At 38.2% G+C, this 26860-nt stretch overlaps 3 protein-coding genes across 3 annotated transcripts; all 3 read left to right on the forward strand.

Moving 5' to 3' along the window:
* The first annotated feature begins 710 nt into the window (after nucleotides 1-710).
* LOC134674860 (uncharacterized) lies at nucleotides 711-4424 on the forward strand. The gene is made up of 4 exons (XM_063533016.1): nucleotides 711-937; nucleotides 1573-1732; nucleotides 3019-3146; nucleotides 4275-4424. Exons 1-4 carry the CDS (start codon nucleotides 722-724, stop codon nucleotides 4422-4424), a joined length of 654 nt encoding a protein of 217 aa, XP_063389086.1. The 5' UTR covers nucleotides 711-721.
* A 1132-nt stretch (nucleotides 4425-5556) lies between these two features.
* On the forward strand, nucleotides 5557-8163 carry LOC134674861 (uncharacterized). The gene is made up of 3 exons (XM_063533017.1): nucleotides 5557-6315; nucleotides 6827-6995; nucleotides 7871-8163. Exons 1-3 carry the CDS (start codon nucleotides 5623-5625, stop codon nucleotides 8161-8163), a joined length of 1155 nt encoding a protein of 384 aa, XP_063389087.1. The 5' UTR covers nucleotides 5557-5622.
* Nucleotides 8164-10666: 2503 nt separating this feature from the next.
* LOC134674863 (uncharacterized) lies at nucleotides 10667-13750 on the forward strand. The gene is made up of 5 exons (XM_063533018.1): nucleotides 10667-10912; nucleotides 11493-11652; nucleotides 12209-12300; nucleotides 13243-13360; nucleotides 13662-13750. The coding sequence occupies exons 1-5, from the start codon at nucleotides 10667-10669 to the stop codon at nucleotides 13748-13750; spliced, it is 705 nt and encodes a 234-aa protein (XP_063389088.1).
* The last annotated feature ends 13110 nt before the right edge of the window (nucleotides 13751-26860 follow it).

Raw genomic sequence — 26860 nt, forward strand, 5'->3', positions numbered from 1 at the left:
TCGCTTTATAGGTTTCAGGGAGTGCAGAATTCGAAAATGATGACGGGTTTGGAATCCAACATATATCTGCCATGCACTTTATAAGGTGCATTTATATCTAGTCAGCCAACATCAACAACATCTATACATATCTACTATCGAAATGTACTTTTGATAGTAGAAGTACGAAAATGTAATCTGAAAGGAATCAAGTAATGCATTCCTGTAATGGGGAATCGACATTGATTCCAATTACTAGGAATTGTAATATTAGAAAAACTGATTCCTGATTCCTCAAATGGAATTGTACTTAGTAATTTGGTATTGTAGATTACAAAGTAATCTGGGAATCGGTAATCTGATTACAAAGTAATTTCGAGTAATCGTGGAATCAGGAATCAATTACGAAATGCCCATCTCTGCTGAAACCTGTGTTTTTGTTATCATAATCAACATATTATTGATATGACAAAGGTCAGTTTTGTTTATATTTTCGGTAAGTAATGCAAACCGGCATCCTTTTAAAAAGTAAATAAATAGTCACGACCAATATATAAACAAGATGAAATGAAATCAACAGTCAGTAAGTAAGAAGCATTAACCACCAGACGAACTAAGAAGTTCTGGAACTGTCTTTAACACAATACTAGACGTTGTACTTTGTGTTCTGTCCTAGTCCCCAGTTCCTATACTGTCCACACCTTAAAATTCAACTAGTAGTCACAATTTTAGTCTTGCTAAAATGTTCTGGTATATTTTCTTGACGGTAAGCACGGCATCCGCAAACCTGGACCTTCGCAACGTTAGCACGGAAAACTGGACAACATGCGAACAGTTCATGTACAACTATACCCACGACCTGGACAAGATAGTGGACATCGAGTGGAAGATATTTTACTCCTGGGACGGAATGTTCCATGAAAGCTATAATATTTGGTTTACGAGGCCTTCGAAGGCGGTAAGTACTTGTACCGCAGAATAATAGTACTAGGTATAGAAGATTTACTCTCTAACAAAACGCGTCTGTTACGATTAGGACAAATATGACCGCAAGGTGGCGATAGTGCCACGCGCGGCTTATGGCTAGCTACCAAAATTGGTGTGGAATGGATGTACTTGTAGCTACCTGTTGCAAAGGGACGAAATCGCGGAGTGAGCCACGCCTGCTTGTACTGGGAATAAGTTATGCAAAAGTAGGTATTAGATATCTACAGAATTTGCAATTTTTCATCTGGATTACCCTAAACGTCTCGTTACTCGTGATATGCCTTACTCACCTGAAATTCTCATAACCCTGCTTAAGGCTCCACCAAGGAAAGTAAGAGAGACTAATCGGCTTTAACCAATATATCAGACGCGCCTAGTGCAGACGCAGCCCTATGGGGCAAGACATTGGATATAGCTCTCTATTTTTTTAATATTTTAAGCGACTCAAATCTTGTTTGCCATGCAATTAAATAAATAATTTCTACTATTAGAACTCCACTGTCCACTCTAGAGGCTGGTTTGATTCCAGCCTGGGGCACTGGAGGCCTTGGTCACTTTTTCTTAGTATATGACATTTATTTCCGTTTAAATAATGTATTTCTGTAGCTGGTAGATCGCTACCGCGTCCAACTCGAGAGGCAGCTGAAAGACGTGAACTTCAACGATTCCGAGCTGTTCATGGAGACCCGCATAGACTTCACGGCGCTCTTCATCAAGACCAATGTGTCCGGCGTCTACCGTATTGTGCCGCATACGGCTTTTCATGGTTAGTATAAATAATAGTACCTACTACCAGGGCTCGGAACCGGTATTTTTAAAAAAACCCCAAATATACCAATATTTTGAATTATTTTATGCTCTTTACGTAAGACTGGATCATGTATTTAGGTAACGAATTTGTGTTATCAGATTGTCCAATTAAAAAAGAAATAATAAACCAAAGAACGAAAAAGAACGTAATAATACCGGTATTTTTGTATGGAGCAAAAACCGGTTTCCGAGCCCTGCCTACTACCGTACCGTAACATGGGGCGAGTTGGGTGAAATTTGACTTTCGAACCTCGATAAAATTTTATTTTTACATGTGAAAACTGAATGGTGTATATAATAAGTGGTTCGGACGTTTGTATTTTATTTTGGGTAGTTCCATTTCATAACTTTGACGATAAAGAGGTTTTTCATAACAAGGTGATTTTGGAAGATTGTTGGATCGATTTTTTTTTATTATGCGTATTACTATAGCCCCATTTTAAATTGGAATACATTATTTTTGTAGCAGTAGCTTTAAAATCCCTTCTCACCCACCTCTCAAACCTTCTCTCCCCATTCATAACCCAACTCTCCCCGCGAAACCTACTCACCCCGTTTTACGGTACAGAAAGGAAACTTCCTACGAAACCGAAGTTTAACAGCGGGTCAGGGTCGAATCTTGCTGTCCCTTTCTAATACATAACACTATCGCTTTCGGCTATTTAGGGTTGCAAAATTCGGGCCATTATCTTATCTGTGGTCGTGCACGCAAAGGGACGTCAAGTTGTGTCAACCCTAATAATTGCTCGGAGCAATGCTGAGCCGAAATGACCCGAGTTTGCCCGAAGGGAGGAGTTTCGCACGTCTGGTATTAGTGCTTGTATTATAATAGTAGCTTCTTCCCGCGGCTTCGTCTGTATGGAATGATGATTAGGTATTGAGTAAAACTATCCTACATCTTCCCTGGGCCTTAAACCATCTCCGTAACAAATTTCATCTTAGGGCACCCCCACATCTAGCGTCTTTCGAGCGTCGGCGTCTACAACTCTATGGCCGCTGCTCGACGCAACGTCGACGCAACTGCGCAGCGACGTCATTTTCCATAGCGCTGACCAGACGCCGACGCTCGAAAGACGCTAGATGTGGGGGGGGGGGGGGGGCTTAATCGGCCAAAACACCTCCTCGGTGAAGGTCGCTCGACGTTCATTCAGAACGTCCAACACAAAAATTTCAAATTCGCATAACACTTAAATATCTAAAATCATAATTTAGACTTATATTGTATCTAAGCAACATTTCCAGTGCCCTATATACCTAAAGCACCCATTGCTCTGAAAGTGGTGGAGCCTGGATACCTGGGCATCATGAACTGCGGGCTCCGGTACTGCTACGCCCTGGCTCCGACCAACAAGATGCCGCACGATGACTATGTAAGCATGCACACAGACATTTCAATTACTTTAAAATAAGTTTCATTAACTATTACAATTTAATTTGCGTCATTCAATTGCACTTATCCTGTACCTATCTCTTTTCTACTCTAGCTCTGACTATTTAATTAGGCTTTTATTGCGTACCGTAAAATGGGGTGAGTAGGGTCAAAACTGAAATTAAAACCTCGACAACATTTTATTTTTACATATGAAAACTGAATGGTGTATAATAATAAGTGTTCCGGACGTTTGTATTTTAGTTTTTTTTTTGGGTAGTTCCATTTCATAACTTTGACGATAAAGAGGAAATCCCACCTCACCCCGTTGTGCCTCGTATTTGGGGTGAGAGGGGTTTTCATACTACAGGTGATTTTGGAAGATTGTTGGATCGATTTTTTTTATTATACGTACTATAGCTCCATTTTAAATTGGAATACATTATTTTTGTAGCAGTAGCCTTAAAATCCCTTCTCACCCCCCTCTCAAACCTTCTCTCCCCATTCATAACCCACCTCTCCAAGCGAAACCTACTCACCCCGTTTTACGGTAGGCATTGAGTTAATAATACTTAATTCATTTGAATGATAGCACATTCAAGTGAATTATTAGTTATTGCAAGATATATACTAAAATATCTTGCAATTCATCAACAAAGTTGCAAAATTAAAAACGGCAAAAAAATTACGTTTCATGAGAGATTTTTATTGATCGCTTATTTCGTGGTACACATCGTAAGCTATTATTTACATTTATTTTAAACGGGTTACGTATTACGAGTATTATATAAGTCGAATAAACGCTAGACATGTTTCGATTAAATTTTCTAGAAGTGATGAGGAGAAACAAATACGATTTATAATATTTATTATTGTTTATATCTACCTTTTGTCTATTTGTCACTTTGTTATATTGTTTTGTTTTTACATTTGTTTTTAGTTGTCAGTAAATGCTTGATCTACTAGAAGCCGGCTTCTTCGTTTTCGCTCTCTGCATTTTAGCATAAAGTAAATATAGTTCCTTTATGATTTTAGCTATCGATAGACATGGCGGAAGAGAAAGAAGGCTGCTTTGAATCGTGTTATTAACACATTTTTTTTTACCTCTATAGTTTTATTTTATCTTCAGCTAGCCGAAGCAGCTGCTCGATTGCAGTTCTGGAACAGTCTGGGCCGTTCGTACCTCACGAGGCCTACGCCGAGGCCCAAAGTCACAACGGCGGCATACGACCCGGACGATGATGATATCGAATATGAGAAGCATTTTAATACATTTTAGAGTTTCCGATAGCCTACGGCGCACAGTCAACGGTAAAAATATGGGTGTAGACAACTTACTCAAAAATATGTCCCATTTCTTAATTCACTGACTTAAGAGTTATGGGACATATTTTTGAAATGATTTGTACACCCATATTTTTACCGTTGACTGCACAACCCACCCACGTACAGTAAGAGCCCCAAGTACCCACGACGTACAGTCAGCAGCAGAAGTTGCTAAGCGGGCCAGGTGTTCAAAATGATCTTGACGCGACTTTATTGTTTAAGAGCGTGGTAATTTTGAACACCTCACCCGCTTAGCAACTTCTGCTGCTGACTGTACTAGCTGTATATAAAAGTGGTTACTTATGTAAGGGCACAAGGGTACTACACGTGTATAGGGTTACCAGATACAAATTTAGAATTTCCTGACAAAATTCCTGACAAAATTCCTGATTTCCGAATAGTTTTCCTGACATTCGTATTTTTAACGACGTGGAGGGGGGAGGGGGGGTTGGCCGTTAGCGATGGCCACCCCACTGAGCCGATAGCCGCGTTTTATTAATTTAAGTTTTATTATTTGTATTCATTTAAGTCAATAAAAAGGTATAAAAAAGTCTATCAATTCAAAAAATTCCTGACATTTTCGTGTTCCGTCCCCATTCCTGACAAAAGGCCAAAATTCCTGACATGTCAGGAAAATTCCTGTCATCTGGTAACCCTACACGTGTACAGTGACCTGAAGACAGTAACGTCAGTAACAGTGTCATCCCTCATGAATATTTATTTAGCCAGGGTCGTGGGTTAGACATCTCTGCAGCTGCACTGATCTGAACATAACTGCATGTAAAATATTTATATACATTAGGTACCAATAAATTGTAAAATTATGTGCTCATCATCCAACTTCTATTAATTACCTTACCTCGTGTTAACCGAAAAGCCTACGAGGATTTTCCGTTCTTTGAGACATTTAATTATTGTGCTGTTATTTAGAATACTAAACGGCTAAGATTGTGTATGTAAAGAACGGTGTATGTTTAACACGCACACATACACAATGTGCATGATTATTGCCTACAGACAGTTTCATAACATCAACCACTTGAACCTAAACATTAAACAACTGTCATAAATAGTTCTTCATGATTCTCACGCTTCTGGGTATAAAGACAAACATTCACTGTTGTTCCTCATTTGTGATTAAGCAGGGCAACATGCGTCTCTTGCTTTTACTTCATTTAATCTTCATTATCGAAGCAAGACCTAAAAAACTCCGCAGTCAATCTAGACCACATATAAAAGAATTTAGTGAGGACACGCACCCTAACATGTATGACAACTCGATACCGATAGACTTTTTAAATATGGGCGTGTCAGGTGTATATGACCCTTCTCTTGGTCAGAAGCAGCCATATGATGGAGTAGCCATGTATCTGGTACATCAAAAGAAATCCGATGACGATTTACGCGCTTTGCTGCAACGGGCAGCTGCGATGCGGGAACAACATAAAACGCCGGCAAAAGCAACACGATCCGAAGGTGATACATTGGACGTGCCACTGTCATTTGATTTCGAGACTATACACACATTAAATCTTGCTAAACCTCATATATACAGGGAGAGGGTAGAAAGCAGTAAGCTCTTGTTTAAAGGTAGCAGAAACCAAAATACGACAAAGCCTGAAGATCCTAAGAATCTTGAGGATATTGTCCCTCTGAACATGTTCGATATGAAGGCTGGAGTGAACGAGGATGTCATTAGATGGACGAGCTGCGACGATTTTGCAAAGAAAGCTCGATTCCATCCGAGAGACGTGGCGGGGGTGGACTGGGTCCCGTTCTACTTGTGGTCGATGCAAACTTATCCCATTCCTGAGGAGTTTAAATTCTCATATCCTACTAGAAGGGTAAGATAAACCTTCATTTTAGTACATGAATTAGTCGAATAACATAGATGTCTTTTCTATCGTTTAGAATTTTATGAATCGTAAGTGGGTATTACATAGTACCCTAGAATAGTGATAATGTCTTGCTAAATATATACCTACTAAGCGTATTTTCAAACTACTAGACACTATAGTCCGTTTTTTTTAGCATTAGAAAGAACTTCGCAGAAGTAAGCTTGTGGTTCCAAATCCGGCACTTTTAGCGGTAATAATTTGAAGTAAATTATATGTATTGACCACGCTACATTAGACAACTAAATAATTATTAACAATTCAAGAGCCTGATAAGAACTGCACGCTTGCTTCTGTGGAGTTCTTTCTAATGCTAAAAAAACGAACTATAGTTTTAGTCTGATCCTCGAACTCTAATGAAAAATGAGACGGATTTAACATATCGTCACATTAAAACCTTATAATTATTTCTTTACAAAATGTATTAGTGGCTCTTAATAATTATTTCTTGTTTTCTTAGATTGTGCAAGAATACAAAGATCTGTACGAGTCAAAGTTGACGAAGAAAATAGATTGGACGGCACCCATGTTGCTTCTGCGCAACTGGCTTGAGATGCTTCTGGTAGCCGGGGACAAGAGAGGACTGTTCTATGGCATCCCTAAGTCTGCCATCCCAGACGATGTCAGAAGTAAGTATTTTCTATTAAATGAACACAATATGCGATCGACAGCCCGAATGTTTACGGCCAGGCGTCTTCAAACAGTTAAGGTTTACTCGGGTAATTCTGAATGTCGAAAACTGTCGGATAATTCCGAAAAGAGACTTTTATTATGATGGAATTAAGAGTGATTTTCATCTGAATTTCGGAATTATCCGACATTCGGTATTACCCGAATACACCTTACCACGTTTACCGTTTACTGGTTATACGTAAACCTCATTACAATTCAATAACAGAGTAAAGAAACAGTGGTAACTCCGTACATCAGTTTTCTTACCCAAACTCGCGTTATTTCGCAGTTGCCATCTAGCGTCAAGTAGCGGAATTAATTGGATTGGGGACTCCATATACCTACACATTTTAATCATTTTAATTTCTTTGCAGATCTAGGTATATGCAGGTTTCCTCACGATGTTTTCCTACACTGAAAAGCTTGTGGTAAATATGATGATGATATTTCGTACATAAGTTCCTAAAAACTCATTAGTACGGAGTGAGCCAGGATTTGAACCCGTGACCTCCGGATTGAAAGTCGGACGTCATATTCACACGGCCACCACCGCTAAATTCTCTGTATCTAGTTATTTATTAAATGATTCCTGGATTAATAGATTATGATAATTCAGCAGCATTCGAGTGGATACCGCGCATCGGCAAACGAGCGTAGGACGCCCTCAGACTAGATGGAGCGATGTCCTTCGTAAGGCGGCTGGCAAGAGCTGGATCAGAGTTGCCGCAAATCGTGCTCAATAGCGTGCAATAGGGGAGGCCTATCTTCAGCAGTGGATGAGAGTAGGCTGATGATGAGGAATTCAGCACAATTTTTTATTATTATATTTCAGATTCAACGACATGGTACCCACACGCCACTATAAGAATGAAGATGGTGGACCAGTACCTAGCCATGATGTTCTGCGAGGAACACTTAGCCATGATGCTGGCCGTGGTCGGAGAAGAGCCAGACCCTAAGGAGAGCGCTGCTGAGGCCGCCAAGCTCGGCTTCCATGGCATCGGGGCTCCGGTGACCAAGCAGGGCCAAGTGGGCTCACCGAAGGATGATAGGTTTGAAGACTTTGAGGAAAAAATGAATCTAGACCGACATTCTGCTGTTGTGAAGTCTTTCTATACTCCTTAGACTTGGATGAAAAGTTTTATCCTTCTAAGGCCCAAGGTCCTACCTATAGTACCTACTTTTAAACCCATTTATTGTATAATAAGTGTTATAAATGAATATAAAACTAAAATTAACTACAATTAAGATAACTAAAGGTAAAAAATTAAAAATACCTATCAAAATATTGCGCCCTTGGTAAGGTGCCCATAACACAGGCAGCGTTCCCGCGCTGGATTGCTGTGGCAAATCTATAGTACTTATTCAGTTCGATGAAATTTAGATCATATTCAATTGGAACAGAGTCCCATTTGTTTTGTTTCGTTCAATTTTCAAACAAAACCAAAATCAACTCTATTCCCTGCACTAAAGGTTCAAATTTCAGTGACAAATTCTGGATTTTTCATTTGTATGGCTGGGCCTTAGGATGCTATAGGTAGTTAGGTCCTATACAAATCATTAAAACAATTTTTTTATTTTATAAATAATGGTGCTTTAATATTTACTTTGTATAAATAAGTACTTAAGCATTATATAGATATTAGATGACACGAGAATAATTCTTTAAATCAAATTCTCATCGAGTGTGATTTTTTTAAAGCGATATAAGCAATGTCCCACTTTTCTGTTAAACAATGGGGAAAAGGCGAAGTTGTTCAAGACTTTCAAGGAAAATTGGATAGTTCATAAAATAAATTATTGAAGAAAAAAATAGTTTGGTTTTTAAGACCGTATTTTTTTCCAGAGATTGTTTGAAATATCTATTAAACGAAATAAAATACTTACCTATGCAAAAAAAGTACCTATATGACGAATCTTCTTAATGCTTATTTAATTCCTTACACCTAACTACGTTCTTTAAGAAATTATTGTACAAATAATTATTAAGGTTATGAAATGTCGGAAACGGGTGAATGTCACACTAGAGTTGGTAAGTATTCAACCCCACCTTTAGGCGCGCTGTTAAAGAATGACTCACGCTAGAACGGCCCGGGTCCGGGCCGTGCCATCCCACACTTCAGTTCAGTTTTCCATGAAAGCTTCTAATGATCACCCGTCACAGATAAAATCCGAATAGCAGCCATTAAGAAATGGTACGAATCGAATTTTATAGGGTAAATGCGAATAAGTTTTCACTCGTAACAACTGTGTGCCGCTACTATCAGTTTGGCACTGATATAATCGCTATCGAAAACGTAACTTACTTTATATGCATCTCGCTCGCACTCGCATATTAGTGCGAGCGAGATGAATAGAAAGTATTTAAATTACGTATACGTTACGTCTGTACCTACATGTTAGTATTGCCACTGTCAGTGACTCATGTCTCATAATATGTTACGGCAGGCGTGACCCGCGTGGCTCACTCCGTGATTTCGTCGCTTTGCAACAGATAGCTAAAAGTAAGTACATCCATCCCACACCAATTTTGGTGGCTATTACATATTAGCTAGAGATGCAACGGATAGTTGTTTGGCCGGATACCGGATACCGGATATCCGGCCTGGACACTGGCCGAATATCCGGTATCCGGCCGCCGGATATTCGGCGGCGGAACTATACTTACATTTCGGTTTTTCAGGTGCGCATTCTGCAGGTTTGACCTGTTTCCTAGTAAACGTTAGCGCGGACTCATTTCTAGGTTCGAAATGAGTGCGCGTGCAAGTCAGTGGAATGGTTAAATTGTTTTAAAATAATAAACAAGTACTATTATGATGACCGTGTATGTTTCTTAAATCCAATTTGTTTACTCCGAAATCAAGCAATGTTACTATCCGGTATCCGGCCGGATAGAAGGTCACTATCTAATAATGGCCGGATAGGCCGGATACCGGATAGTAACCGGATATCCGGTGCATCTCTAATATTAGCCATAAGCCGCGCGTGGCGCTGTCGCCACCTAGCGGTCTTATTTTTCCTAAACTCCTAATCGTAACAGATGCGTTTTGTTAGAGAGTGAATCTTTTGTACCTAGTACTATTATTTGTTCTGTGGTTACGGATGGAATTATGAGTAAAGTTTGGAATTTTCTGTTATGCATAGGCTGGTGAAACATTAGAAGATTAACAGCGTTCAAAGAATGCTACAACATCCTTCCATTGATCATAAAAGTAGTTGGATTCATCTCGTCAGTCAGTGCAGATTATACAGTGACACGGTGAATCCTATACGTGTACGTTATCCGTGCATTTTAAACATTATCTACATACATAATACCTACTTTAATAACAGACTATAGTCGCACCAATAAAAGTCTGCAGCATATTTGATAGCCTACCATTTATGTATACGTCATAATGTCATAGAAGTTTGACGTTTAAAATGACACTTGCACTACGTGGGCTATCAAAATCGTTGCAGACTTTTTACGGTCTGACTATATTACACAAAGGAAGCAACTGTGCCTACCTGTGGTAACTTAAGAGATAAACAATTATTTTGAAGGGAAAACAAAATCAGTATTATTTAAACACGTACCGAAAGCCAAAAAGTTCATCAAAAATTTACGCGTAGAATTGCTGCCAAAATGGTCTCACAAACATTCGGAATACTCCTCCTGCTAACGCCAGCCATACTGATAACGCCAGTGATAGCCAAGAAAGTGAAGCTAGGTCCACACTGGCACCACCTCGAGCGCACGACATGCGAGGAGTTTGGTCGGTACGCGCGTTTCAACCCTTACGCGATGACAAACGAGACCTGGTTCATGTTCTACTACTGGGCGCCGCAGCCGAGCTCCTTCTATTTCCATTTTGACTTGCCCACGAAGAAAGTGAGTTAACACCTTTACTTTTACATACATAACACACATACACACCATACACACATGATACATTCCATAACAGGGCTGATTGAGACGGCGCGCGAACTCGTGTGCGATTTTAGTGACATTGCGGACTGTTGGTTACGTCCAATTCAACCGACCGATCAAAACCTTCAATGGTATGTAACTCGCATGTGAGTTCTCGTATCGTCTAAATCGGGCTTAAAGGTGTGTTTAGGGTCCACAGCTCGGGTGTGTGAGGGAGACAGCGCTATGGCGATGTCCCGCTCAACCCGCAGATGATGACCGACGAGTCGTGGTTCGTGTGTCTACTACTAATAATAATAATTTTTTGTTATACATAAGTAACGATGTAAATACATTGTTTTTATTTTTATTATAGGTATGTACTATTATTTGTCCATGAGATACAACATGCTGACAAATGGACCTACATATGACAGCTCCAGAGTCTCATTTGTTACTTATTTAGGTACATGATAGTACGCGGTACCCTTTAGTTCGTGTACATAGGTACAAAGCCCTAAAAGCAACAAAACTGGCAAAGTATTAAATTTTTTTTTTGCAGAATTACACCTACCTCCACAAAAACCTGGACAACCGTGTGACCATTCCCGTCAACTGGACGGCTAAACACGTCATGCTTAGAATAGGGTCGGAACTATCACTACTAGTGGAACTAGGAGACAGAGGACAGTACTTGATGTATAACTTGAAGGCGGCTCTGAGTGAGTACTGAATATTACATATACCGGCTTGACGATTAATCACGTCATGCTGAAAGTGGGGGCTGGTTTGTCACAGAGGTAGGAGGCAAGACAGAACTTGACGTATAGCTTGAAGTTGGCTCAAGGTGATTAGACCATTATACTGGTTGGTCGTTATGCTGAGACTATCACTGCTAGTAGAGCTAGGTGACAAAAGACAGTGTATGATGTAGTAACGTCAAGAGGATATATGATGTATAAGGTGATGTTTAACGGCCTCCTAGCCCAGTCGGTATATGATATAGTGACCTTGCCTGTGAAGCAGGAGGTCACGGGTTCAAATCTTCACTTCAGGGTTCATTTGTGTGTTCATCACAAATATTTTATTTTATATTTGGTCGGACGGTTTAACACGTCATGATACGAATGGGGGTTGAGTCACTTTTAGTAAAGGTCTTGATGCAAGATGAACCCAAATATAATTCTAATTAGTATAATAATTATTTATATCGCCAATACAGTGGCAATGGCAATTATTATACATTATTGGAAGAAACTGAAAATTCTGCTGTTTCAGGTATGCATAAGGCAGGTCAACAACTGACGCCATTGGAGGTACGCATGAAACAGACGGGAGATAACAAGATCGTTGGTATGATGGTTTGCAAGGTCGGTATTGAATTTGCTATGCTATTTGAATTTAGAATCTGGTCTCGCTGTCAAATGGAACGGGGTGCGGATCGGCATTCCTCATGGCTCCTCTGCACGATGGGCCAACGACGGCCACTACAAGGGACGCAGGTGATATTGCTATCTCATTCTACCGCATGGCTGCGTCCCTTGGAGTGGCCGGCGCTGGCCCATCGTGTAGAGGAGCCCTTAAAGTAGCAGCCATCGAGAGTAGTTAAAATATTGTGATCTAGCTAACCGTGGTTGAAAAATATATGCAGAAGACCTGATTCATGCGTATTAATGCCTTCCACATTCTACTTTATATGCCGTATCTCTTTACAGTACCATCCTTATAGGTTGAGTTGCACCAAGAAAAGTCTGCAGCGGATTTGATAGCCCACGCAGTGTAAGTGTTATTTATATGTTATAATTTCATAGAAGTTTGACGTTTAAAATAACACTTTCACTGCGTGGGCCATGGTGGGCTATCAAAATCGCTGCAGACTTTTCACAGTCTGACTTTAACGCACGGAGCGGGTTTCCATATATTTCATGAAACTTATTATATTTAAAATAATCGTTTAGGATGACTCACATTAGAATAATGGCCAGGGTCCGGGCGAGGCATCCGACACTTCGTCTATAGAAATCATCACGTGATCTCCGGTCACCTGTCGTAGAAACGAAGTGTCGGTTGCCTTGGCTCCCTAGTCGTTGTAGCGTGAATCCTTGAATCATCCTTAATACTGTGTGTTGTCATTTTCATTTACTATAACATTATATAACCCCCTAAAACTTGACGGACCTGATTTAGTTAAATTATGCTTTATCCCTTTCTTACAAATACATAAGTCAAAATGACAGATAAGACAAACGATTCATAGCTAATTCTGACCAGAAACGCGTTTATGAATAACGCCATCTATCTTTAACTTTCAGAAAGACACAGTATTTGCCATAACGCGGCTAAAAGAATTGCCTCGCAAGAATGAGCTCCAAGATGCAGCAGGACGCCTCAACTACCGGAGCCGCGGTGGCAAGTCATATCTCTACCAAGGTACGAGTATGATCATCGTGCTTTGAAGTAATGGAGTTGCCTCTGAGTAAAAGAGTTGCCTCACCAAAAACAACTTCAAAATGCAATAGAGGGCCTCAACTAGCTGAGGCCGCGGTGGCAAATCCTATCTCTACTAAACCAAGGTACGAGTATGATCGTGCTTAGAAGTAATGAAGTTGCCTCTAAGTAGAAGAGTTGCCTCGCCAAAAACATTTTCCAGAATCATTAGGAAAATTGAGCGTCAAGGTCCTTTGCTATTTTTTTCCTTGTTAAATGATTAACATAGGCCTTTTTTGAGCAGGTCACCACTGGATGCCTATACCCGAACAGGACGAAATGGCCTACTGGGGTCCACAGCCTGAATTCTTCACATCTGAGACGGTTTGGTGAAATATAAATAGGTATCATAACAAAATATAAAGCCTTTTGTTCAATGCAATAATACCTGAATAAAAAATATAACACCCAGGGAAATATAAGTGTCATATATAGGGAATAGTACAGTTATCTACGACAAATTCCTTTAATTGAATTTAAACTGTTGTGAGACATACTAACATTGAATAATTTTACGGTTTAGACTCAGTTGTTTTTAGTCACTCGCGCGACATGTTTTGGAGAGCCTAGGTCTCCTTTCTCAAGCACTAACAGCCTAAAAGTGGCTAAAAACAAGTGAGTCTAAACCGAAAAATTATTCAACGAATTCCTTTTATGAAAAACGACTGCATGGTAAATATCAAACGATATTTCGTAGTGTACATAAGTTTCGACAAGAGTAAGCCAGGGGTCGAACCCAGGATCTCCGGTTTCGACGCAACACTTGTTAGCATTTGCTACTAGCGTTTGCTCAATGGTTCCGGCTTTGGCACCGTTCATGGGAACCCTTAGGATTCTCTCAGTAGGGGAGACCGAGGTGAGTTGTGACAGAGGAGAGTTGTGACATCGTTGATTTTTTGGAATCTATTAACTAACTATTCAAGTTACGAGCTATCAAACGCACACTGTTGCGAGCTCGCTAACAATCATTAGATTCCAAAAAATCGACAATGTCACAACTCTCCTCTGTCAAAACTCTCCTCGGTCTCCCCTAACGAATCCCTAGAATAAGCGTTTTTAAGAAAGCAACTGCCATCTGACCTGCCAACTCACAGGGGAAACAGGGAGGGGAAACTTATCGGATTTACGAGTAAATAGTCCGGTTGTTTACAATATTTTCCTTCACTGAAAAGCAACTAGCAAATATCGAATGTATAATATATATATATCAATTGAAATTTCGTACTTATGTTTCATAAAACTCATTTGCACGAGCCGGGTCTTGAACCCGCGACCTCCGGATTGGAAGTTGTACTTCTTATCGCTGCTGCTATCTATAGTTCGTTTTTTTAGCATTAGAAATAAGGTAAACAATCTTGATGTGTCTTTTAATTGAAAAACACATTTTTAAATAAGTTACGGCAAATATGTAACAATTATGAATCTAATACGATCATTTATGTTCTTCTGCTTTCATAAGTAATAGTTTTTGATTTTTATTAAGCATTTTTCATTTAAAAGACATGGCAAGATCGCTTACCTTCTTGCAAGTTCTTTCTAAGTAATGCTAAAAAAAACGAACTATAGTGGCGTAGCGTGAACTAATCTAGCCGTGGGCGATGTCACATCTGCGAGGCCCTTTTCTTTCACTGTGCCCGGAAGGGGCCTCGCGCGAGGCCCCCTTGTGCAGCGAGGCCGTGGGCGACGGCCCACTTCACGCCTAGCAGTGACGTAACTGCTATAATGGGCCCGAATCGGATTTTGAAATAGATATCTATTAGATATCTTTTAGACATCACCAAGATACGATAACGAGATGTTTAAGATCTAACCTGTCAAATTTGACATTTGCGCGATTCTGGAGATACTCTTGAACGATTTCCACAGGATATGACTTAGAGATCCAATTCACATCTAATAGATATCTTACTCTAACTAACGTAAAAGTGACATTGGTTGCCCGAATTGCGCTGCAAAAGAGAACTAGTTGATATCTAAACTATAACGTATCTAGAATAAATCTAGTACGTGTCGTCTCTTGTGAAATCTTGAAGTTCGAATACGGCAGAATAGCAGCAACTAGGCTAGCAACACTTTTTGAAACTGGAAAATGTGCGTAGAATATGAAAATGAGGCGTTTTCCTTAACAGGGACGTGTCGAGGGTAATAGACTCAAATAGTCCCCTATTAGCGGTATGAATATTTAAAGCTATTGTTCAACTCCGGGGCTTCATTATCCAATTGTTTAAGTATTTACTTCATTTCTATATTAACGGTAAAGTTTGAACATTAGGGGTATCAAAAAGTAGGTACAGATCATGGGGAAGGCCGGTGAAAGCTAAATGAAGAAGGCTTTTTTCTACAGTATGTGTCTGACCATAGGGCTTTAAATCCAAGTGCTTGATTTTACGCGCTAAACTGAGCTACTTTTACTATGGGACCAAACCTCAAATCGGGAAAATTTTTTTGGCTTTTCCATAGAAAACTCGACATCTGATCAGCCACAATGTATGAAAAAGTAAAAAAAAAATCGGGATTTCGGGGTTAGTGCCATAATAAAAGTAGCTCAGTTTAGCGAGTAGAATCTAGCCCTGAATTTAAAACCTTATAGTCAGTAACAGCCTGTATATTCCATATGATGAGACAAAATTGTGGTTTAATTATGTGTAACACCTTCCCCATAGTTTTAGTTTTAATTCATAACCAGGGGTCGGACAAAAAGTGCGGATGACGTCAAACCACTTATAGGAAGTGCGGATGACGTCAAACCACTTATAGGATGATTTCAAATAGTATTTTTGATTTTCATAAACAATTATCACTTATCATTTATCAACCTCTTTATTAAACGATATCGCCACTTGAAATGAGTAAGTACGTTTTTGACTGACACATTGTCAATCAGATGAACAATAAATTGACTTCGTTATTGTTTAGCTATTGTATCTTCACGATTATATTTAGCTAAAATTTATATTTACTAATGTATAAGAAAACGCTCTAAAATGTCATCTTTACTCGAATATTGTGGCAATTTTGCGTTTTTGGAGGTACGTGATACGGAAGTTTAAATACAAACTCAAACATCATCCTGTGTGCAAGATTACGTCATTTTTACGTCATCCGCACTTTTTGTCCGACCCCTGTTCATAACCTTTTTCTTTATACATAGGGACTATCGGAGAACGCTTGGTTCCCATTTCGGGGGAACATGTAAGTGAACGGTACCGAGTTGAAGTCCTTAAAAAGATTTAAGAATCGAAAACGAACCTTCTGCCGATACATGATTTTTATGTCGAAACCCACCGAAACCGAAATATTCGGTCGGATACTACCGATAATACAGTTTCGGCGTTACCGAAAGCTTCGTCAGTTTTTTGGCCGAAACTGAACTTTCGAAACCGAAACGGTGACTGAAACTTATGTGGAACACTAAGAAATAGTCGCCTGAATTATATTTTCCAAGAGCGTTTGTTCCATGCCGCTTTACGTGCTTACAAATCATAAACCGGCCGAGAACTAGGCTTTTAAAACACATTCAGTTTAGTTTACCGCGACGTTTATTATCTAGACTCTTTTAATGTGTAGAAAGCGGTCTACATAAAGGCCTCGCGACCAGTGTACACGGTCAGAACTGACCTTTAAAAAGTACATATATCCATACCTCTTTTACTCTAACAAAAGACGTAATTTTGTTGGCCCAACGTCCAATTTAGAGCAAAGTGTGCAAAGGAAATAAAACCTTTTAGGTTAAATTTCTCATGTGTTGGGATAACCCGTCCAGTGAGATATAAATTACTAAATTTATGGGATATTTTTTTCTCAACCTTTGCTCAACCGCAGAGCTGGTTCACGGAGTTGTGGCTATTAAGTGAACCCCTTTATTTTGTTTTTGACCATGTTTTGTGGTAATTTTGTGGGCACCCTATTGTAACAGAATCGATCATTATGGTGACAAAGTCAATCAAATTCAAAATGCTCGGACATCAGATTGTGCGACCGAAGTTCTGTTTTTAAACGTTTTAAAATCATACACGCGTATTCGGGAAACGAGATAATCACAAGATCTAGAAACGATATAGAGATCAACTAGATTTACATTAGATATCGACTAGATGTGACTTGGATATCTAAGTCAGAACTTGTCAAAATCGTTCAAGAGGACCTCCAGAATCGCGGAAACGTCAAATTTGACATATCTATCTTACAAATATCTTTAAATTATCCATATCGTAACTTGTTGAGGTCTAGTAGAGATCTATTTCATTTACCGAATCGAGCCGATACTGTTTTTTTACGAGTAAAAGCTTATTTTTTGTTTAGTTGTTCATTGTGTGTAAGTGGTAAATACCCAATTAAAATATTTTTTTAATTGAAAAGTCGGGAAAATTTAAATATTTTCGAAAAATCGTAAGCAAAACATTAGCAAATTAATAATTTTGAATTATGCATTACGAGGAAAATAATGAAATACTACTAAATACCCTGGAACTGACTTAACTGGAAGAGATGCCTTTAAGGGATAAGTTCGCCTTTGTACTAATGACGAATATTATGTTTCCTGTTTTGTTTTGATTTTTGTACAATAAAGTGTTTTACTACGACTAGGTTAGTAGTTTTAGTACTACTAAATAAAATAATGTATTCATATCTTAGTTAGGTACTAGTTTTTTTGTCCAAACGAAATGTCTCTCTGAGAAACATGGAACAGTATTTAGAACCTCATGGAGTCTGTCTAAGCTAACTTTGCATCAACTTGAACAGAACAAAGTGAGGCAATGTCATTATAACGTCATTATTTCACAGAAATATTACATCAATTGCGTCATTGCAAATGCCATTCATAGCTAGCTTAAACCGACTCTATTAGCTTTCAGGTTTTTCAGAACTGTATATTTTTCAAAATTAGATACTTAATAGTATTTGAAATGTATCCTCAATATTACACCTAATTTGGTTTAAACCAATTTGTAATCAGTTTGTCCGAAGCATCAATAATTACCGTGTGTCCGTCCGTCCGTCCGTCCGTCCGTAAGATTAATGCTGGCGCTCTGTCGCTTGACCCCACGCGACCATTTATCTTATGACTAATAGAATTATGTAACTTATATGTAGGTATTTTAAGACCATCACGCACCTATGTAAGTATATGTTTCTCGTCGGAGAAAAAGTGAACTATAAGACAAAACAGGAGCTGAGTTTTAAATATTTTAGGTAAATATACCCGTCTCGCTAACGGAAGCGGCTCCTAAAACTAAGTGTGATAACCACAAGGCGAAAAATCCCGCGTAAAAATAGGTTTCGTACTCGACTGTTTTCTCCTCCAAAACTTAACCAATCCTAAACAAACAAGGAAACCTAAATGATTATAAAATTATCTATGTCGAACTGTTTTGCTTTTTTGGCTAATTGATATCAGTTTTGAATACTACGCCTCTCATTGCGGCATAGTCAATTAGGCCATTTTTTGCAATTTTTAAAAACAAAAATACCAAAAAAAGCAAAACTTTCCGACACAGATATTGACAATATTAATCTGTGTTGAAAAAATCATTGCTCTAGCATCAAAACCCACGGAGGAAACAGTTGAGTACGTTTGAATTCGGACAATGCGAGTTTTAATATAATTATATGTATTCTTTAGTAGTAATACCTCTACTAATTTTGTCTAATATTGTCGAGTACGTTGGTATGGAGAAATTACCACTCCTGTTGGCGTTTAAAACTTAGAGCTACTTTAAAACTTGTAGGAAAACTCTAAGAACAAATGAAATTACTTTATCTATCATCATAACTTTATCAATATTTTAATTTGTGTTACTTCAAGTAGGCACACTAATATTTACCACAAACCCTCATGAAAATGTCACACACTTGAAAATTTGAGACACTGGAGGCCTCGGTTATTTTTTCCTTCGCAAATATATAATATTTATTTTAATTTAAATAATCTCCAAACATAGAGATTGTAACTGAGACTGATTGTACAACTAACCTCTCTATTGAAAATAAACAGATTAAATTATAATTAAATTACATTTTTTTTATTTCGGTCTTGCAGGAAAAGTTAGATATTAGATTTTTGTAAGTACTTAGGTACGTACGTTTAGTTACGCAGACGATCAAGCTTGCTCGACATATATTTGTGTACTAGGGTCTAGGCTAGTGGCCCGATTCCAACTTTAAGATACGTCAGTTAATAGGTCTAGAAAAGATATGGATTAGATATGTCAGTGTCAAATGTGACGTTTCTTCAAATAAAAACATCACTTTTGACACTGACACATCTAATCCATATCGTTTCGAGATCTATTAATTGACGTATCTTAAAGTTCGAATAGGAGGCCGTTAAAAGAAAAGATAGACTATTCCCCATCGAATTAAAAATTAAGTCGAGCACATTTTATGCGAAGGTACAATCAATAGCAGAAATGGCTAAGATGAGGTGTTCAGAATGACCCTCACCCATGACCAGAGTACAGTCAGCATCAAAAGTCGCAGATCAGACTACGCGGCAAAAGTAAGTACCATTATTTACTAGATTAACAAAAATAGATATACTGTCTCTATGTACAGAGCAATTAGGCTTTGACAGATACATTTAAACGCGAAATGTAGAGATATCTATTTTTGGAAAAGTATTCGAGTATGGGAGATAATTTTGGCGCGTTATTACATCTTTTATTACTGATGTTGACTGTACAGCTCTATTGTTAATGGAGTAAGACCATGTACTCATTATGACGTCACCCAATTATCTACTTCTGCTGCCGACTGTACATATACTTACCTTTAATGAACTGTTAATTATACTGGCGAGTAAAACTAAGTTTACTGCCCGGTTAGCAATATATAATCAATTTTGTTATAATTTTACTAGCCCTGCTTACATGAAAGTCAAGAGCGGATTTACGATCAAAACGAAATTGCACCTTTAACATAAATAACTGGTCATTAATAACTGTGGTTGACTGGTAGAGAATGCCTATAACGGCATTAAGTCCGCCTGTTGTACTTTTTGTATGTGCAATAAAGTTTAAAAATAAATAAATAAAGATAGAACGTAATTAGTTAATTTTGAAGATGTGGTAAGTATAATTATATGATATTAATACTTCAGTGACAGCGAAATTGGGTACTAGGTACTTTTGCAGCCCTTCTCCTTGCGTTATCTTGGCTTTTTACTACGGCTCATGGGAGCCTGGGGTCCGCTTAGCAACTTATCCCAAGGATTGGCGTATTAGGCACTAGTTTTTGTGAAAGCGACTGCCATCTGACCTTCCAGCCCACATGGTAAACTAGGCCTTATTGGGATTAGTCCGGTTTCCTCACGATATTTTTCTTTACCGAAAAACGACTGGCAAATATCAAATGGTACCTATTTCGTACATAAGTTCCGAAAAACTCATAGGTAGGCACTAACAATTAGCTCCTTTAAATGATTAAAATGTTAAAAGTCTTCAAATTTGAATCAGAAATTCGTTTCGCATTAAAATATGCTGTCAGTACTAAAACTAAAAGCAAGATTTTTATCTTCCAACTAAAAACGCGTCAGAAAAGTGTTAACAACGCCTAATGACACGAAAAAACTTGTCAACCACATCACATTAATACTACGTTATTCGTTACTAACCGCGATTATCATAAAAATCTAGTAGAAAATAATCTCAGGGTCCGTTCGAAGAATAAATATGCCACTCGGAAATTTAGTACCACGAGGTCCGGAGACTCCCCGCTGCGTCAAAAAGAGCCGCGCGTTGTCCCTGGCGCTTCAACCGCCTTTTTTATAACATATACACCGAAAAAATATACACATATTTTTTGACTGTCATCGGGAACTAATTTGGGAAGGTTTTTTGTAGTTTTAGTGTTTGTAATTATTTTGTAGGAGCTGGGGATGGATTGCGAGCGGCCGCGGTAGACAGTAACGGATTGCTTTCTCGAGTGCCTACTTACCGACTGTAGACCCTTGGTGGAATAAAGATTAATCTTGTTTTTAACATCGTGAAGGTACGAGTGGTCGATACACATGTAACTTTTCGCTTTTATACCACATTTATACTTACCTAACTAAATAGAGACGAAAATAAAGAAGAAATAGGTTTGGAAGAGTTGGGGGTAACTGAGACAAATGGCAAAGATGGATCGCAGGTTTTTAAGTTCTCAAGAAAAAGAATAACATTTTTGACATAATAAAAATGTGGAAAAATAAGGAAAATTATTTGTTATATTTTGCAGCTGTTTATTTTTTTTATATTCTAGGAAGTCGTAGTCGTAGGTTGTACGCCATTAACGATTTGACTCATTTATCGGACTAGGGTCAGTTGGGGTAAATATACGGGTAAAAAAAAGGTTTTTAACACTCAAAAACTTATTATACTTTCATATTTCATTTATATTCGATTTAAATAGAAGTCTACACCCTTATTTTTAAATGGAATAGGAATGAAGTGGAAAAACTTAGTCTTATTTTTACCCGTGTCATATATTTACCCCACCTGACGTGAAGTCATGTTGAAGATCAACGCCATGACATGTGCAAGTAAGGTGGTGGTACTAGTGCTTGACATGCTAATGCCCAATAGATGACATTGACACCCTATTGTCGCCTCTATTAACAATGACTTAAGTTTCAAGATGACATGTACTGGGACCGCGTCGAGCACCAGTACCACCACCTTAGATCGTGTCTGGAATTAATGTAAAAGCAGATCCAATTCGTTTTTGTCGCCTCAAGAAAGAGTGATTCTATTTAAAGTGTTTGAGGAGTTTGAAAAGATCGATTACTTGATTCGATTAGAGGCTGTAAATGGGTTTTCTGTGTGCATAAGAAATCGCTTTATTCGTTAATGTTAGGTGTTAAATTTAAAATAAAATAAAACTTGCGATCTAGATAGACAGTTTTATATATGTCTACTAATTATAGGTTTTTTTTTAGAAAAACGGAATGATATAACATTTTAAAACTCTCGCGTTTTGTACACATATTTAATTACCGCGATATAATTTCATTGTTTTTACCTTTAATTACGACGTAAACGGAATGATTTTAGGGGTTTTGTTTGGGAGGTTGCCTACCATTTATTGTGCAAGTTTTTTTTATAATTTTATAATTTCAAAATCAGGTGTATCCAAATATTATACATTTACTTGAAAAATTATATAGCATTTTGGAAGTGGATATTTACTTATGTGTTGTAAAATTGTTTAGAGTAGCTTTAAATGTAATTTTGTTTTAGGATTATGTGTCATAAAATGGCCGAGAAAGTCAAATTATTTTGCAATTACATACAACAAGTCCGCAAGCTAGGGTAAACAAATCTAATAAAATGTATTGTATGGTTCCAAAATAATTGCAATGTTCACGGGAACTAACTAGAGACACGCGCAGCACGCCCCACCAATACAATTAAAACACAATTTTACACACGCATATACAATCCTATTTAGCTATTTTATGCTTATAAACTGATATCGTTTTCGCATTAGCAAAATGCATATATAAACTCTCCTATTCCTTTGTAATAAAATCTAATTTTGCTTAATTTATAGTTACATCCAAAATTCTACTATCTTTCCTAATTTAGAGCAAAAACGCAACCTAAAAAGAACCCTCTACCTTTTAATTTAAGGTCGACTTCAGTTTACAACTCTCTCGTCTAATTTTCAAAACATGTGCACCCTAAAATGGACCTTATGTATGATATGTTTAGGGTTGTATTTTAATGTAGGGTGGTGAGGTTAGTGATGCGTCAAACGGTTTTGATTACGTGGTAATAACCGCGGCGTGGCGAAAGAGAACGCGTGGCGTTTGTATGGGAAATGCTGCAAATCAGAGGAAGCTAAATTTCATACCATACCTAATAAATAACATAAATTACAAGTTAAGTAAGCAGTTTCTAGTTTTTTTTTTGTACCATTGCATTGTATCGATACAGGTACATCTAAAGCATTGGTTACAGATGTAAGAAGTGCCCATATTTTGACGACGACGTATTTTGTTTCATTAAAAAATGTCAGAGATTGTCGGTAGGTCATTTAATTTGATATCTTTTTCTTCTTCAATTTAAGAGGTATCCTCTTGGTGGAGTATTTTCCATTTCTCCCTCTCATCTCATATATATGCCATATCCTTGTTGACCTCTTGAAACGACACGACACCAGCTCTTTTGTCTAATTTGATATTTATTTCAATTAATGTCTAAGAAAAATGCTGGATGTTTCTAAGAAAAATGGTTTTTGCCAGACAGACTAATTTAATACCTAACTAATGTTCTAAGGGTTCTTTTTTCCTAAAATTATCACCAAAATAATGTCACCGCCAGCGCAAAACGAAACAGCCAAAACTTAATAAAGCCAAACCTAAAACACAATAATAATGATCGCGAAAGGACTTATGGCCCGAGGCGGTCGTCTCCACTCGACCCTCGGCCTCTCAATTTGTCCAGGCGCGCCGGGAATGCCTGGGATGTGCACTGCTTGCAATCGTTTGGTATCGTACAGTCACAGACAGAAATGTTGGTTTTGTAATTAGTAATAAAATTAGTGTACAATTTTTAATCTATTCTTAAATCTTTTGATATTTGTAATTACTAATAACTTACAACTTTTAATTAAACAACATAGTCGGTAGGTATTATTTTAAAGGATTCTTTGTGACATTTTAGGGAAATGAGCAGGCACCTTTGCTACTCGCTTTTTGATGAGAATGATACTCGTATCTAAATGCTATTTTATGGCAGCACGTTTAGCTTGAAAATTTTACATTTTGTAAGTAAATACTCGTTAATATTTCCGTTCCACAAAGACGTGTTATCATTGAAAACCCTTAACTTTATATCAACATATTAACATCCATAAATAGTGCTTAGTTTTAAGTTTATAATATAAATATACATATATGTTAGTCATTTATGTAGAGTGTTGCTCGGAAGGCGGCCAAGCTAAAATGGGACCGGGCTGGTGACGTCTGCCGAATGCCGAATGAGTTGTGGGGCAAAATCACTTCAGAGTGGGAGCCCGAAAGCTCAAATCGGGGTCCTGGCAGACCCTGCCAGCGATAACGGGATGAACTAGACTCCTTCTTAAAGGAGTGGCCAGACATAGCACTGGACAGAGATTTGTAGAAAAATTGGGGGGGAGGCCTCTGCCCAGCAGTGGGACACGACAGGCTCCAAATAATAATAATATGTTAGTCTGTGAGGTAGGTATTTGTAATATGGGCCTTGTTGCCTGAATTAAAATTTTCTATAAATAAAATAAATAAATTCAAAGTAATATCTATAGTTTTTTTTTCAGATTCTGTCACTCTTATTGATTGTTACTCTGTTTTATATTGAGCCGTTCGTTTTTTAATAAATAAAATGCCTAAATATATAGTGTCTTGTGCGCGCGACGGTACCAGCTGCCCCTTTGAAACTAAAGGGCCACCCCTCGAGGGCGCGACGCAAAAACAGCGCCCGCAATGAATAGCAAAAATTTACATTACACGCAACAACGTGTAGCCGCCATTGTAGATGCGCGCGAGTGGCGAGCGTGAGCGGATTCTACTACGAAAAAAAGAAAAAAATAATTTACATTCAATAAAATTTTAGATTTTTAATTTTATGGAATAAATAACCTAACCCTACGTTTTTCTGAATTAAATGAGTTTTACTACATGTTATTGTTTATACTTTCACTACTTTTACAAATACACTCCACCAAATATACTGTAAATAGTTACACCTGAGGGACTGCCGGCCTAGCCAAGGTTACAATCGCTATCGCTTCCACAACGAAAAGCATTATGTCTCTCTATCACTCTTCCATATTAGCGTGACAGTGACAGTTGCGTTTCGATCGCTACGAAGCGTAAGCGATTGGCATCTTGGCTACGCGGCCTGAGGGTCTATCGCCAAAATCTAAAATCGAAATTATCTGCCTCCCTATCGCTGTAATATACTCAAGAGTGATAGAGAGGCAGATAAGGATATTTCTATTTTCGCGGACACATTTTAAGCCCTCTGTACATAAAATGAATGTACAAAAAAAGATTTTTCTATTGAAAATTATAGTAAGTTCCAATTTATTTCGTTATACTTATAGCCTTTCAAACAAGTTTGTCAGTAGAAAATAGCGCGAGTTTCAAATTTTCCATGGGACGATAAACCTACATTTTTTAAACTTGCCGCTCTTTTCTTCGGACGGAAATTGCTGTGTACATTTTATGCTGTTGTTTAGCGCTGTGCTTTTCTTAAGTCATCATGCTAGTCCCCATTGGTATGTTTGAGGCGCTGATTTTGAAAACTATGCCTGGGTTGGATGGCAGGATGACGGTCATGCATTTTTTTGTAAAATTCGTATGACCGTCGTTGTAATCGTCAATTTACAAGGAGGTGCCCGACAGTGAGTATTATATTCTTTGTGCCCGACCCTCGCGACTGCCCAATGGTTCCCTACCTCCCCTATTTGATTTAGTCTTTCGAAGCTCATTTTGAAAATAAGGGTTGGTTTTGAAGATGACGGTTAAAAGGTTAAACATACGATGGAATAGAAATTGGCCATGTCACTTTTAACTTAGGCCAAACAACTGGAATCGTAGCACAGGCGGTGGGCACCAGTGGATAAGCTGCTGTTTTGCCGGGCTGAATAAAAGCTGACTTGACACCCACAACTCCAATTATACCTACGTAGGGCCACAGAAAATTAGGAATGATTATGCAATTTGTTAAAAAAAAAGTACTTTTGATTGCGGAAACTAAAAGCAATCGTTCCTTTCGATGCAATTATGAATTTTGTTCGTTGTTCGAGAAAAACGCTAGTGGACGGAATAATCCCTATGACGTAATTAGCCACATTAATCTTAAATTAAAATACAAAGCTTTAAGGAAGAGACGATGAAAGTAATCTTCTATTGCTATTGCTATATTGCCAGATTATTTAAATTTTACTTTGACCAGATAGTCATACGTATTATGAAAACAAAGCTGCACTTTGAGATGGAAGCAAGCCGCTTTGCATGGTGATAGTAGACACCAAAGTAAGCGATTTTTTCCGAAGCACCCAAAACTTCACCCCTTAGGAGCCGAGATATAGCGAGGTCTATAGGAAAAGAAAAAAAAATCCACAAGTTAGAGGGAACTACAAATATTGAAAAAAATCGCACAAAGAGATCGTACGGGTCAAAAATCGTAATTACTTGGTAACATTAGCAAATGTCGGAGGTAAATGAGAAGACCATAATAATATGTACAAATTAAAACAGGCGAGGCCGCGGGCAAACAGTTTCTAATAATTGCGCTACCGTTTCACACACAAACGAGCTTACTAATAAGCACATTATTTACAACTCAGATCAATCAGACTAATGTCGTTTGGAAATCCGCCTTTCGCAAACAAGTCAAGCCAAAATCACCCTTAAGCTGTAAGTTACAGAGTCTACGGGTTGGTGAGGCGCCACGCGCAAGTCACGTGCGCGGGAGC

Source organism: Cydia fagiglandana, chromosome 20, assembly GCF_963556715.1.
Source record: "Cydia fagiglandana chromosome 20, ilCydFagi1.1, whole genome shotgun sequence".
In the NCBI taxonomy this organism is placed as follows: domain Eukaryota; kingdom Metazoa; phylum Arthropoda; class Insecta; order Lepidoptera; family Tortricidae; genus Cydia; species Cydia fagiglandana.

Bases quoted from the DNA above. Each gene is read 5' to 3' on its own strand.
- LOC134674860 (XM_063533016.1), top strand. From the start codon at position 722: ATGTTCTGGTATATTTTCTTGACGGTAAGCACGGCATCCGCAAACCTG. The intron at 1,733-3,018 runs GTTAGTATAAAT...CAACATTTCCAG, and splicing joins GCCGCATACGGCTTTTCATG to TGCCCTATATACCTAAAGCA. The intron at 3,147-4,274 runs GTAAGCATGCAC...TTTTATCTTCAG, and splicing joins AGATGCCGCACGATGACTAT to CTAGCCGAAGCAGCTGCTCG.
- LOC134674861 (XM_063533017.1), top strand. From the start codon at position 5,623: ATGCGTCTCTTGCTTTTACTTCATTTAATCTTCATTATCGAAGCAAGA. The intron at 6,316-6,826 runs GTAAGATAAACC...TTGTTTTCTTAG, and splicing joins TCTCATATCCTACTAGAAGG to ATTGTGCAAGAATACAAAGA. The intron at 6,996-7,870 runs GTAAGTATTTTC...ATTATATTTCAG, and splicing joins CATCCCAGACGATGTCAGAA to ATTCAACGACATGGTACCCA.
- LOC134674863 (XM_063533018.1), top strand. From the start codon at position 10,667: ATGGTCTCACAAACATTCGGAATACTCCTCCTGCTAACGCCAGCCATA. The intron at 10,913-11,492 runs GTGAGTTAACAC...TTTTTTTTGCAG, and splicing joins TTGACTTGCCCACGAAGAAA to AATTACACCTACCTCCACAA. The intron at 12,301-13,242 runs GTCGGTATTGAA...TTTAACTTTCAG, and splicing joins TTGGTATGATGGTTTGCAAG to AAAGACACAGTATTTGCCAT.